This window comes from Daucus carota, chromosome 1 (assembly GCF_001625215.2).
Source record: "Daucus carota subsp. sativus chromosome 1, DH1 v3.0, whole genome shotgun sequence".
NCBI lineage: Eukaryota > Viridiplantae > Streptophyta > Magnoliopsida > Apiales > Apiaceae > Daucus > Daucus carota.
Window position 1 is genome coordinate 26,388,038 of NC_030381.2, and position 13,041 is coordinate 26,401,078.

At 33.2% G+C, this 13,041-nt stretch overlaps 1 protein-coding gene across 1 annotated transcript; it reads left to right on the forward strand.

Annotated features, from left to right (window-relative positions):
• Positions 1-5,810: 5,810 nt before the first annotated feature.
• Positions 5,811-8,714, forward strand: LOC108196335 (F-box protein At3g07870). Its single transcript, XM_017363578.2, has one exon. The coding sequence runs from the start codon at positions 6,195-6,197 to the stop codon at positions 7,473-7,475; it is 1,281 nt and encodes a 426-aa protein (XP_017219067.1). The 5' UTR covers positions 5,811-6,194; the 3' UTR covers positions 7,476-8,714.
• The last annotated feature ends 4,327 nt before the right edge of the window (positions 8,715-13,041 follow it).

Genomic DNA, 13,041 nt, shown 5'->3' on the forward strand with positions numbered 1-13,041 from the left:
GTTTTTTTTTTTTTTGTTTTGTCAAAGTTTTCTCTAAAGCCGCAAACCCCTCCACGCCACCAAGTGCACACAAATCGTATAGTATGCTGTATAATTTTCCATGACTTGTGTTTGCACTGCTTTAGTTTGTTATGAACTGTAACTAATAAGTAATTATAGTGTCTATGGGCTACACTATGAAATTGAAGCTCCATGAATGGTTTGAAGCTTCTCCGATTACCAGAATAGCAACATAATTTATATGTCTGAGTATATTTGCATTTGTTTGAACGAAATTGAGAATTGATCATCACAAAAATTTATATATTTGTGATATTAGAGTGTTTCCCGTGGTGTTTATTAAACTTATTAGAAGACATTATGTAAAATTTGTTGAATCCGTAAGCATTTTGCTTTGATTTAACTGTTTATAATGATCGGCTATATTTTAAAATAAATATGTTATTATTATTTTAATATGATAATCGATTGAGGTTGGTCAAATATAGCTAACATTTGGAGGTAAGGATAATTATAGACAAGGATGGGATAATGCCTAAGAGCATCTCCAAGGAAGATTGCTATAACTGTTAGCTAAAAAGTTAAATATAGATGATTTGGTAAAAATTTGCCAAACCTGTAAGCTTTTTGCTCCAGCGGTGTTAGCTATAATGGTTAGCTATATTTTAAAATTTTATTATTTTATTATTTTCAATGTCTAATAATTATATTTCTAAATAATAATTACTTATTGTGAATAAGTTTCTTGAATAACTTTCTTATAAATTCAAATAAATAAATATTTTACATAAATATAATAAATAAATTGTTTTCTGAATTATAAACGTAAATTTCACGCTAATTTTTTATACAAATATATATGTTACTATAATAATATAAAATAATATCATTATTTAAAAATATGTCATTTTACTATTTTCAAATTTTAACGGCTATATTTATAGATAGTAGTTATCAATTGTAAATAAAATTCATAAATATTTTTTCTTAAATTCAATATAAAAAAGTTCTATACATGGATATATGTTTTTTAATATTAGTTTCATTCTCAAATTTTATTTAAATATTTTAAGAATTTAGATATTTTTTTTTTAAATTCTCATGTGATTATATGGCCAATTTATATATTTTTCACTTTTTATTCTTGTTTTGAAATAAACTTTTATATTTTTCAGATTGATTAACATATAAAATTATTTTCATATCAAAAAATTATATTTTCATATAGTTCTAAATTGATGTAAATTTTAAAAATGATAAACGTACATTATATCCAAAAATTATATATATATAATATTTTTATTATAAATAATAAAGTATGTCTTTTTATAGTTTAATTCAACTTTTAAGAAGTTATAATTATACTGTATTTGTTTTATTAACTTAATAACTAAATTTATTAAAATATACATTTAAAATTAAAAAAAATTAAAAAAAATTAAATATAAAACTAAACTAGTAATATATTTAATATAATTATTAATATGAGAATATTATATACTTACATATAATAAGCGTAAGGGAGATAATTTGGTCGCATGATCCTATGGTCCAAAAGCTTATCATCCGTTGGATCTTATATTGAACAAATAAGCACCGTTAGATTGGAAAATTAACTTCTGTTCTACAAGACAACTGATATCACCTTGCATATTTATAATTCCTTTTCTGAATCCAAACCAAATTATGTCTTTCACGTGTATATGATTTTTTTATTCCCAAATAAATATTTCCTACCAGTTTTATTCGTATAATCATATAAATCTCACCGTCACAATTTTTTTATAATATATTTTAAAATTAATAAGCCGGATTTATGTGATTAGCAAATACAAAAACTTTTTCTTAATCCAAAATAGATTCTACCTTCTTATTGCATGTTTATGAATCCTTTTCTTAATTCAAAAACAAATTATGTTTATCAATTTTAATTTAGAACCATATAAATTTTTTGAAAAATATTTAAATCACATTATATATTTTTTTTAACCTAGGATCCCGCAACCGCTACCCTTCGGTTCACGCAATAGCGTTAATCCACCCTTTGGGAGTCGAACCTGTGACCAAGAGGATACATATCCTCTCTTTAACCAGCTAAACCAACCCTTGCGGGCTATTTAAATCACACTATAATAATTCTAATATAAAATACATTTATAAATATAATCTAATAAAAGTTGGCAATAACGTATTTCACTCAAAATATATTAAAATTTGATAGAAAGAATTTAATACTTTGGCAGAGTACATACGAGAAAAGGAATGGCTTCATTACAATAGTTTATTTGAAGCCATTAATGGCTGTGATGATGTATTTACCACAGTTCTAACTTACAAACAAATTATAATTTCGAATTTTATTTTATTGAAAATTTTAATTTATTATTTATAAATTAAATTTCTTCACACCATTTAAAATATATTTAAGAGATTTATAAATAATTAAAAAGCTCCCGTGACTTGCACGGGCTCTAAGCTGGTATGTATAAGTTTGAGAAGAAGCTGACGTGGATGTAATATAGATGATGGCCTTCATTCAACAGATGTAGCGTACTTGTTTTGCGGTAGGTAAAAATATACCTAAGAGGTGAGCCCGTTGGAATGGTCCATTTTTGGAACTATTAGGTATACAGCATGCCAGTTAGATATTATAGCTAACAGATACACAGGGTTGGAGATGCTCTAACTGGAGCGGACAAATTTTATATATTAACTATAATTTTTAGCTGTGATATGATTTATTGAATTTAACTTAAGGTTTTAGAGGGTTAGAGATAGTCAGTTCCACAGCTGAGATAATGCTCAGAGACCTCCAAAGAAAATGAAAGGCTTGCAGGAATCAATAGCTTTTTAGTCTTTCGATCATTTGCGTGCTTGTAGACGTTCTTTCTGAAGATGAACTGGGTTTTTTTTTGAGCAAAATCCACCAGGTGTTAAAGTTGGAAAAACTTATGGGTAAATTTCACAAATACCCTAATTAACTTTAATTGCATACGGGGAGGATCAAACAATGTTTGATCGCTAGCTGAGAACCGAAAGGTATTCTGCTAGATTTTTGTTATTTGTGTTGTTACATGTTCTTGCCAACTGCCATACAATTTTCGCCAATGTCTACACATTAGTATTATAGTCTACACTTTCGGTCTAAAGAGCAACCCTGAACTGATATGTTTTAAGGTGCCTCCCAACGATCTCGTACTAACAAAGTTGTTAGTTGGCTCGTTGCATTTGCTTTTTACAATTTATTCTGGACTTCTCGACGTGAGATTTGGATTGACACAACTAAGATCTTCCCCCATATTGGACCATCAATCTCAGGACCTTTATACTGCCATCTCTTGTTTGCGGAGCACTCTCCATAATCATCACCATATTGGGAAGCCTCGCGACACAATCCGCCTAACAAGATCTTCCATTGCAATTTTCCTACACAAACACGCCTTTAACTCTTCGTTAACATGATATTGTTCACTTTAGCCAAGAGTCAAGCCACACAGTAACTTGTTCTGGGGAAACTTGCAAAAGATCTCGTATCAATGGGGATAATTAGTTGCTTATATTCAAAACAATTCTTCCTTGGGCCGACACCCCTGTAATGAGATGTACCATCTGTGCCTTAGAGATGAAATGGGTTCTTTAATATGATGGGCAAAATCTTCAGCTGAATTTCACAATCATAACCAGAGTATGTAAGCATTTTCTGACCCTTAGTCCCGAATGAGACATATGTGTTTGCAAACACATATAGGGGATATATATTATTTCTATGATTTACAATCGTTTGTTACACTGTGTACCAAAATGTGAACACTATCGACATGGGAACAAGATATACAATGGCAGTTGCTTTTCAACTCTTCAAATAGGTAATTGTTAGTGTGATACGTGTGCTACTTAGGCCTTCATTAGTATAAGTAAGCGGCTTTTGTGTTCATCATGATCTTCATAGAATTTTCTTGTTTTTGCAGCTTCTTTCGGTGGCAACATGTTACTGGAAATATGTTTTCTTTCGGGCCTGTAATTTTGACAACATTCTTCGGTTTCCTTATTCTTACTTTTTTTGGTGAACTTGTATTGCTGCTCAGGGACATCCCTAATTTGCTGTACATGTAAATATTGCTCTCTAAGTTTTTGCCTTTGTAACAACCTCAGGTTCTGAATTTGTGCACGATAATGCTAGGAATTTCAGTTTGTTCCTTGATAACATACCTATAATTGGATATCAAATTGACAATTGAAATTTTAGCCGCAATATAATATCTCTATTTGCTGTCTGCAGTTCTCCAACACAACATGCTTACAATTCACGTATTGTGTGACCTACCTTTGTCTCTCCTTAGTTGGGGTAGTCCAGGTTCGCGTATCTTTTTTTTTTTTTTTTGCTAATTAAATATATTAAAGAAATGAACAGATTACAAATCTAGGGGCATACCCCGCGGGAGAAACTCAAACTGTCACAAAGAGATAAAAGCTAACACTCCTAGATTCAAATAGCCAAAGACTAGATAACAGAAGAACTAGAGAAAACTATTTAAAGTAAAATCTTGTCTAGCAAACTGAGTAAATAATTTACTAACAACCAACTTGCTTCTGACAACATCCTTGATTCTTCTGATTAGAATAATAGGCCGATTATATTGGCCAGGACTATGAAGACGTAGATTCCTTTCAGCCCAAATGTGATAATAAGCTACTGCCACATACAGGTATGCAATATTATCACGAATAGTATCCACTTGGTTCACCAGAATTCCTCCGGCACAAATATCTGTCCAGACAGTGCTAACAGCAATAGGACATGCATTCAAAATAGTTCTAGAATAATGACATTCACAAAACAAGTGAGAATGAGTCTCAAAGAATCCTGTACAAAGAAGGCAGTCACGATCAATATTCATGCAAAAGGATAACATACGGTCCCTGGTCCACAATCGCTCTTTCATAATCAGCCACGCGTATCTTATTGGTGTAGCTATTGCCTGAAAATGCAGTTTCGTGTTTAATCTGTGGTTGCATATAGATCTATGTTTAGGAAATAATGGAAGGACTGACTGGTTCTACAACTTGAGTTAAGCTCTGAATTTGTGCTTATTCTGTATGTTATTAAGTTGCACGACAAACTAATGCCTGTTATATTTCTCAGTTAAGATCATTTGTCATCAGTTTTTGGGTTTCCTTGTTCCTGTATGAAGTGAGGTTGGAAAATTTCATGGTGCACAATGCCACAATCTATTCACCTTTCAGACTACCATTTTAATTTTTAACTATTTGTCCAGTCCTAGCAGACTACTTTGATATTCTACCCAGAAACAAGAAATTTGTTCTCGACCTGATATATAATTTTGTTACCCTCTCCAGACACTATTTCCAACTGGGAGTTGGGACACAATTGTACTTTAATAAAGGCCGTCGCCTGGGATAAGGATCACAGCTGCATACATTGCTAGTGCACCATTTTCCTTCAAAGCAGCTATGTTACCTGTATTGCAGAATAATCTGAATGAGTTGAGGAAACCAACTCTGACAATAAGTGCTGTTTTCTTTTTGCCATCTGCAATCTGGTTCAGGGGTAAGTCTGCACATAGTCTATTCTGTTCTATCTCTTTCTTTAGAACCAGATACTCATCTTTGTTCTTTTTTAAGTTAAAGATACATAGTCCTAAGTTTAGACAATGTTAGTCATAACTTTTTCCAATGGGTACACAGAAGGTTTTCCTATGCTATTTTTTGTTATATGGATCTTATGGTTATGTGGTACGCTATATCTCTTGTATATGGATCTTACAGTTATTTTTCGTGTTTTGATTGAACAAATTTGAACGCTATTATCGGATTTTTGTCATCTGGTATCTATTGTGTCATTTAGTGGGAATGTTATGTTATGGTACTTTTGTATTGTGTTATACATATTCATCAAATATTGCTATTGAGTCTCTAGTGATTTTCCTGAAGTTTCTACTTGCCACACTTGCTTGCTTGTCCTTTTGCTCTTATGAAAGATGAATTACTTGTTTATTCAGCCGGCCTAGTTCAGAACATATACATATGCCATATCTGTTTCTGTTTGTTTTTACGTCGTCCTGCTGAGTGACAGATATGTGTGCACTCATAACGTCTCAGATAGTTCTCACTCAATCTATCTTGTTTTCTTGTTCTTGAAGATCTAGATCCTCGAATACTCCAATAAGGAGATCATGGGGTCGTGTCTACAGAAGACAACTAATCAGAGAAGTTTAAATAGACCTGGATCACAGAGTATAGATGTATTGACGAGAAAGTCTTCCAATAATAAGAGAACCATGAGATCATTTTCCGAATTTCCAAAGGAATTAACCTTGGAGATCTTTTCCAGGCTTCCAGTACAATCTCTCTTGATATGCAAAGTCGTATGTAAACGATGGAATGCTGCAATTGCAGAACCAGTGCTAGCAACCATGCAGTTGGCAAATGCAGCTGATCAAAGTCTTTGCTTGGTATTACATTCTGAGTTTCCCAAATTCGTCCTCTACAATGTCTTCATCAGTAATCTTGGTTGTCCCGACAAGGAATGGAAGAGGCTGGAAATCCCATTTCGGCAAATATTATCTTCATTTGAGGTTGTAGGCTCTTGTAATGGACTTCTATGTGTATTACACTATCAGTTGGATGATCCTGTTCTAATACACAATCCTCTCACCCGGGACTACAAGAAACTTCCCGACAAAGGTGAGGAGCATTCCAAGGGAAAAATACACAGGTGTGTTTTTGGATTTGGTTTTGATCCAAAGACTATGGCTTACAAGGTGCTCAAGATCGTACATTATGCAGGTAGTTCTTCTGAAACCCCGGATATGAATAGAAAACCAGATGTTTTCGTTGTTACATTAGGCTCAGACGAATGGAGATCTAAAGGCCAAACACATTACCAACTAACCGGATCATCATCAGAGGCTTTTGTGAATGGAAAATTTCATTGGCTCACACATCGTGATTTTCTTGAAGCTGGAAAATGTCAAGATATCATCTCATTTGATCTATCAACCGAAACATTTCAAGAATTACCGCGACCAGATTTTGAGGGCCTCATGAAGCACACATGCCATCTGGTGACTCTAAAAGGTGCACTCTCTGCTGTTATTAGCTATGTTGACGGAACAAATGAAATTTGGCAGATGAAAGATTATAATGTCAGAGAGTCTTGGACTAGAGAATTTGTTATCAGGAAGTATGTTCCGAAAATTTTCCTTACATTTGGTCTGTTCAATAGTTACCCTGGCAGAGGGAGGATCGACGGGTATACAAAACATAAGTTTCAAGTCATATGCATACTGAGTACTGGAGAGATGTTGCTGCTATATGAGAATCAAGCTTTGGTTTCATACAATGCCGAGATCGGGAAGTTCAAAGATTTGAAAATCAAAGGCCAGATGTTCGAGTACTTATCGACTCTTCATACGGGAAGCCTAATATCTGTTGATGCAGCTTTTAACTCGTGAGAGGTCAATGGTTCAAGGCTCGACGAAGATCTTGTGAGTATATTGAATTTTATTGTCGACAAGAATTCGCTTATTTCTTGGAATCAAATGCTTAAAAAAATAGTTGTATTTGCATCTGTACCTTCCCATTTCCTTGGCTGCCTTCTGATTTCTGGCCGTCTAGAAAAAATCATGTACCTACACTCCTACAACAATTGCAGGTAAACAGATTTTACATGATCAACATGAATAATACTCGAATAGTACAATCTGCTGTAACACTCACGTTTAAAAGTCCAAAAAGATGATCAACCTAAGGCATGAATCAGCTAGTGTAAATTCACGTAGTAGTGACGGAACCAGAAATTAAAATGACCCGGGACTGAAATGTAAAATAATAAGTTTTTACTATTCTTTTCAGATATAAAATTTCATTGACTTTTCTGACTCGAACGAGAATTCAGCCCAGATTAGCCTCTCACCGGTTTCAGTCAGTGCTGAATTCTAATTTCAATAGTAATTATGAGAATTTTTGTGTATTTAGCACAATTTGAAATTCTAATCTGGTTCATTTAAGACAAAACCCTTTGGGCGAAGTATTACTGTATTAGCCCACACACGGAGACTTAGCAGTTAGCACACATTGAATCTCTATATAACACATGCAAAAATAACACTGCACTTCAACTCAAAAATATTTCACACACTTACCTTCTGCCTTCTCCTTGATCATTTACAACTAGCTAGGCAAGAAATAGAAATGTGGAAGCTGATCAATCTCTCATTACTTGTCATGGTCTTAATGTTTTCGGACTTGGATAAGGCGACAGGGCGCCCGGAGCCAAATTTTCCTACCATCCCAAATTTACCATTTATACCAAGCCTGCCACCTCTAGTTTCACAAGTTCCTGGTCTGCCCACCATTCCTGAACCTCTGTTTCCAGGTTCTTTGAGCCCAATCACCTCCCCTGTTCGCGGTCTACCGGGCTTTCCCAGCTTCTTTGGTCCTCCCCAAGCCCCTCCTAGCCATGATTAACAGATGTAGCTGCTAGTGTTTAGTTGGCTTGTTAAGTGCAGGATTTGTGTTTGTGACTTTGTGGAGCACAATGTTGTTTCTTGGTAATAAATTTATCTATGGATGTAGTTTGTTTTCAAATGTGGTTCCTTGTTATCCCTGTATCCTACAGGCAAACCTCTCCATTATGTTTTGTGTGGTGTTTTTTGTTTTCTCATATTAATGTCATATTTTTTATGTTTGAATTCGAACGAGACACATAATGTATTGTGTTATTACAGAATTTCAGAGAAAATAAGTTATTTTTCTTAATCTTTTCAAGAATAGGAAGAATTTTTAGAATAAATATGTTCAAGAAGAAACAATATAACATATCGTGTTATTATAAGAATTTAGAGAAAATAGAGAAAATGAGTTATTTTTCTCCAAATCCTTTTAAGAATGGGAAGAAACTTATATGATAGATGTATAAAATTATTAATTTTCAAACAATAGATTTCTTTTTCTTTACCTTCTCATATTAGAAACAAGTTCGGGCCGTCTGGCTAAACTTAAAAAAAGTACTTTTGCTTAAAGTATAAAAGTAGACTAGAAGTATGAAAGAAATTACGATTTATAAGTGATTACATTGTTTGGGAAAGAATCCTGAAATGAAAGTTAGAGTAGCATTCTTAGGTGCTTCTCACTTTTTACACAAACGGGTCAAGAAAAGTATAAGCCGTTTTATCATCAGAAAAACCTAGAAGTAGCATTTGTCGAACATGCCCTTCATGTAATTCAATCTTTCTCTTCTTTCGTTGCGATAGAGTTTCAGATTTTGAGAAATGTGTATTATTTAAACTATTATTTTAAGGAATGTGTACAAAAATTCACTCCAACAAGTTTCTACTCATTTTCTAAATGTTAGGATCCAATTTACATTCCTCATAACCCATTCCTCATTTCATTTTTAATGATTAATATTCAACTCTCACCTTTTACACGCTCTTTCCCACGTATTGGAAGATGTTTTGTGCAATCTCAGGGTTATTACCGGAGATTAATCTCAGGCTCCCCGTCTCATGTATTTTTATGAGGTCTTGTTAGAATAATCAAATTCTGCTTTGTAAATCGTAAATTATTTATAATTTATTTATATAAACGACACAAATAAGTCATGACTTCTAAATTCACAAGCTGAGTTTAAAAATCGAACCAAACACCATCATAAGTTAATCTACCAAACGGGAGATTTCACTTTTTGCTATTTGCATTTCAGAAAATAAGTAAATACAATTTATTTACTCTCAAATATTAGGGTACATTTACGTTAGGCATGATTCATCAGGCGCAAATATATCTTTTGAATAGGATCTTATTAGTCAGATACTCCCTCCGTCCCCTCCATTTCTTTACACTTTCCTTTTTGGGGTGTCCCATCCAATTCTTTACATTTCAAAACTTACCCAAAATAGTCAATGAGTCCCACCACTTCTTCACTTTTATTTCCTTTTCACACTACTTTTACTCCACTATCTTCTTTTTATACATTAAAAATCAATGAGTCCCACCACTTCACCCACTTTTCCTTCTCTTTTCCACTACTTTATACATATTTCTTAACCTCCGTGCCCAACCCAAACCCAAACGATAAGAAATGGGAGGGACGGAGGGAGTAAAATATTGGATGAAATAATGAGAGTAAATTTGGAAAAATGCAATTCTAACATGATTGCATTTGAAAATTAATTGGGTCGAAAATCATTTACATTCTTTTATTTCATTTTACTTTCCTTCTTTAAAAATTCTAAAGCAAGCCCTTAAAAATGCTAAATTTTCCCAGAAAAAGTTCCAAAATTCACTATTTTAAGCTAGATGGACTTCAATGTTACTTTCTTGAAAAATGGCTCCAACTGTCATGTCAAGACACGACTTGAAATTGCGTTTTGATTTTTCCGACGAAAACACGGCTTGAAGTTGCGTTTTCAGCTGAAAATCCGACTTCAAGTTGCGTTTTTATAAACACAACACGAAGTTGCGTTTTAAAGTGACAGTCAAAGATATTTTTTCAGAAAATGACAATAATTTATTTTTTTTGCCAGTAAATAATGATACTTGGAATTTGGGTATCATTTCCAAGTATCATTATTTACTGGCAAAAAAAATAAATTATTGTCATTTTCTGAAAAAATATCTTTGACTGTCACTTCTAAGTGTTTTGACCGAATAGTTAAAAATATTATATATGAAATTTTAATTTATGAAAAAATCAATTAAAAATAATAAAAATTTACTGTCTGGTCAACCCACCTCAAGATACATAGTCAAGTCAAAAGTGACTTATAAAAAAAACAGAGCGGGTACCATGTAAAAATCAAGGATCATGATAACATTATCTGTACTTGGTACGTTACCAGATTCTTTCATCAATTATTTGTTTTCATGTGATGAGAAATTTAATCAAGTGTTACCATTATTGGCTTGTTGAGCTACATTTTCAGTCGCCTTAATGTTGAAAAACAGGAGACTACTAGAGATCAGACACGTATTGACAATAGAGTATCCCGATTCCCGATGGGCAGAGGAAATGATTTGCCTAAAATTTAGTCCAAAAAAGACTGACAGTGATTTGCATGATATTATCATTCTCCAGCTGATTTCGAGATCGATGTTACACTATCTGCGTGATTTATGTGTTTTCATCTCTACAGGTTGTGATGTAGTAGTCCCGGTTCATTATACAAGTCTCGACTTTTTACACGTAGTTTTAAAAGGTTTGATCATATATTTCATATTGGTATTTTATTTTAAAAAAATACTGAATAGAATACAATACAAATATTTTAATTCAGCAAAAATATATAAAAATATCAATTTTTGTTATACGGTCAAAACATCTAAAATTACGTGTAAAAATTTCTGATGAGTTATAAATGAATCAGAAAAAGTACATTGTTCATGGAAAGATGGGAACAAAATATGGGTTACGCTCCACGTCTCGGAATTATATGTGAAATATATATAACTCTCTTTTGTCCCATTCAATTTGTATATATTATTTTTTGAACGTTTTTAAGATTCTTTTTTTTTTATAAAAAGGAATCAATTCATTAATCAAAAGACATACGGTATCTACAAAATAATCGAAATTGGACAGAAGCTGAATTATATCGCTGTTGAATCCTTATTTCTTGGAGAGGCAACTAAGCGATTTGAAGATGATTTGAATATATATATTCGTTTTCACCTGATTGGTTTTCACCCGACTATTCTGAACAATCGACCATAGATGCGATTCCATAATAACCTTCAAATCTGAATCAAACCCATAAAAATCATGCTGATCTATAACCTCGGTCATGGAGAACATCAAATCACACCAAAACAAAAACCAACTCTCAGAAGGAGAGACTAACAAAACCCAAATAAATTGGGAACTTATTGAAAGGAAAATAAGATTTCAAACAAGAAACGAAATAAAAAAAATCGGAGCTTTCCACCGGTGAAAACCGATGGAAGTCCCCCCAAAAATCTTTAATGAAGGCTAGGGTTTGAGAGGGAGAGAGACTTCCCTATTCATTCCGGGTTGGTTATTCGTCAGTACCGGTTTAGCGTACGATGTATTTGGAAGCCCCTCGGCCAAACGAGTATTTCACAGAGAACCGCTAAGGAATTCCATTAATAACCGGCCGTTTTGATCCTTTGGAACAACTCGATGAATTTAGTAGATCTTTTTAAAGAGGCCCTAATGACCATAGATCGAACCCATCCAATTTTTGCAGTGCGATAGTTGGCTGTTCACGGTCTAACTGTACCTACCGTTTCTTTTTTGGGGGAGAGGGAGAGTTTTTTTTAAGACTCTCTTAAAATATAGTTTATATAATACATTTTTAGTTTTCTTTTCTAAACAGAAGTTAGATATTTAAATTTTATTTAAAAAAATTAAAAAAATATTATGAAACTGTACATCAAAATGCATGTAAATGGTGAACGTATACATCCGACCGCGACGAAAGGAGTATCGTTTAGGTTAATTTTCAGGTCCCAAGATTTTATATGAAAATTGTATGATTTAGGTTTTCATGAACTCATTTTAACTAGAATCCATTGACAACCACGTTCTAGGTCCCGAAATTTTATATTAAATTTGTACCATGACTTAACTGATTTCAACTGCAGCCCGTTGAAGACCGACTTTGATAATTCAGACACGATTAGATGTGATAAACGGTGTAAGATGAGGTTGTTGCTGAAGTGGCCATAAGAAGCATGGACCAGCTTATCGGGTATGCATACGTTACATGTATACAATGATTAAATCGAAAAACTATTGCACATTTCACCTCTGTCGCCGACAGACGACAGTATAGTACATGCGGCCACCAGGGGTTATGGCAATGGACCATCTTATTCGGTCCTTTAATTTTGTCCTAAATTCTTTGTACCACACAAGACACGTTATAGCATCCAAGAGTGCCTTGAGCAGGTTATCAAATATATCATAAATAATTTAATTTCTTAAAAATAGTAATCGATAATTTTGATGATAATTCATATTTATGTTCCACATTATTATTATAAGGGTCGCAATCA